At 33.2% G+C, this 1,614-nt stretch overlaps 1 protein-coding gene across 1 annotated transcript in view; it reads left to right on the forward strand.

The window, feature by feature from the left end:
* LOC104491983 (dynein heavy chain 5, axonemal-like) overlaps positions 1-1,614 on the forward strand; it is a gene marked incomplete at its 5' end in the record, with an annotated part of 143,474 nt that overhangs the window by 41,565 nt on the left and 100,295 nt on the right. The window contains one exon of the mRNA XM_010134480.1: positions 292-438. Coding sequence (XP_010132782.1) covers positions 292-438 — 147 coding nt within the window. The remainder of the gene's footprint in view (positions 1-291; positions 439-1,614) is intronic.

The raw sequence follows: 1,614 nt of genomic DNA on the forward strand, positions 1-1,614 counted from the left end.
GGAATGCAATCAGCTGAAGATGTAATGTATAGTACGAGGAGCAACAGTCTTGGAATAAAATCTTGTGATGTGACCTGTTCACCTAGATATAAACTTATTGCACTCTGTAGGGCTAAGAAAGCGTGCATTGAGGGCAGCCTGCAGATCCAAATTTAGGACTGCAAGCCTAAAAAATACAAAGCAGATCATGGATGTCATGGGCTCATATGTTTACAGATGTTTTTTATTTGTTCTAAACACTGAAAGAATAAATGTTTGTATTAATATGGCCATTCTTGCTATATGGAAAAGGTAATGCACACAACAAACCAGAAGTTTTTGGAACTTTTAAATGATTTGATTGACATGACAATGCACAATCTGACAAGAATGGAGCGCACGAAATATGAAACTTTAATCACCATTCATGTTCACCAGAAAGATATCTTTGATGGTCTGGTAAGTTTTTGAAAACCTTTATAGGACTTCATGGATGGATGTTTTTGCACATATAAAAAATAATAAACAAATCTTACATACTATTCTCCTCGAGTAGCTCTGACAGTGCTGTGATATAGCATACTAGATTTAGTTTGATTTCATATAGATGTCATGCAGAGATAAGGGATAATTATGTACGGGTATGTTTATAGGTTTAGACTTCAGTTTTTAAAGTGGTTATTGATAGCCATCATGCACAAATTCAGAGAGCAAAAAATTTAACTTTTAAAATGAAACTATTATCTCAAATTTAAATTTTAATACATTGTTTAATTGAAATGTAAATGGAAAAAACTTCCTTTATTTTTGCTATCAATCATGTGATTTTCAGCCCAGCCTATGCATTGACTTGAGGTAATAGTTATTTAAAGGCTGAAGCCGTGAGTGTGTTTGAAAAGGGTAGCAACAATAACCAGTACAGATGCTTTACATTTTTTGATAATTGAGTTGCATCAGACTTTCTTTAGGTAACTATATTGAATACATTAAACTATAATTATAAAAATGGCAAGAAAATAACTTTCAGAAAGCTTGCATGATGCGAAGGTCAATAATTCAATACTGCATTGTTTAAGTTATGCATAAATGTTAGAAGGATAAAAATTAAGTGCATGTGTAAAGAAAGATAAAAACACATGAAGAAAAATACTGAAATTTAGAAAGAAAACTGCCAGCTTCTGAGATAGGCATGTGTTTCTATCCTCTGACTGAATTTTAAATGTATCTTCATAATTATTTTCTGATTGGACATTTCATTATAAATAAATGTCATGTCATATAATAAAATTAAATCACAGAAAACCTGTTGAATTTAAGAAGTCTGTATGTGAAATAAAAAATCAAGGGCTGTCCAAAATTGGGGAAAGGATTCTTAATTGGTACAAGTAGTATTTATCCTTTTCTCTCGAAACATTCTGTTCACTCCCAGTCACGTCCTTTTGTGATTGAGAGAAAGTAGAGGGAAGTGGCTGAAAATCCAGAACCTCCTCTTCACCTTACACCATGTCTGCAAGGCTGGTAATAAGGACTGCATACCCGTGAGGGACCAGTGGTTTTGAGATCTAGTGCCAAAAATAATGAATCAAGAGCTGTTAATCTGCCACAAATGTAAATAATTGTGTGGCAAATTCCTGC

This window comes from Buceros rhinoceros, unplaced genomic scaffold (assembly GCF_000710305.1).
Source record: "Buceros rhinoceros silvestris isolate BGI_N320 unplaced genomic scaffold, ASM71030v1 scaffold3354, whole genome shotgun sequence".
Taxonomy (NCBI): Eukaryota; Metazoa; Chordata; class Aves; order Bucerotiformes; family Bucerotidae; genus Buceros; species Buceros rhinoceros.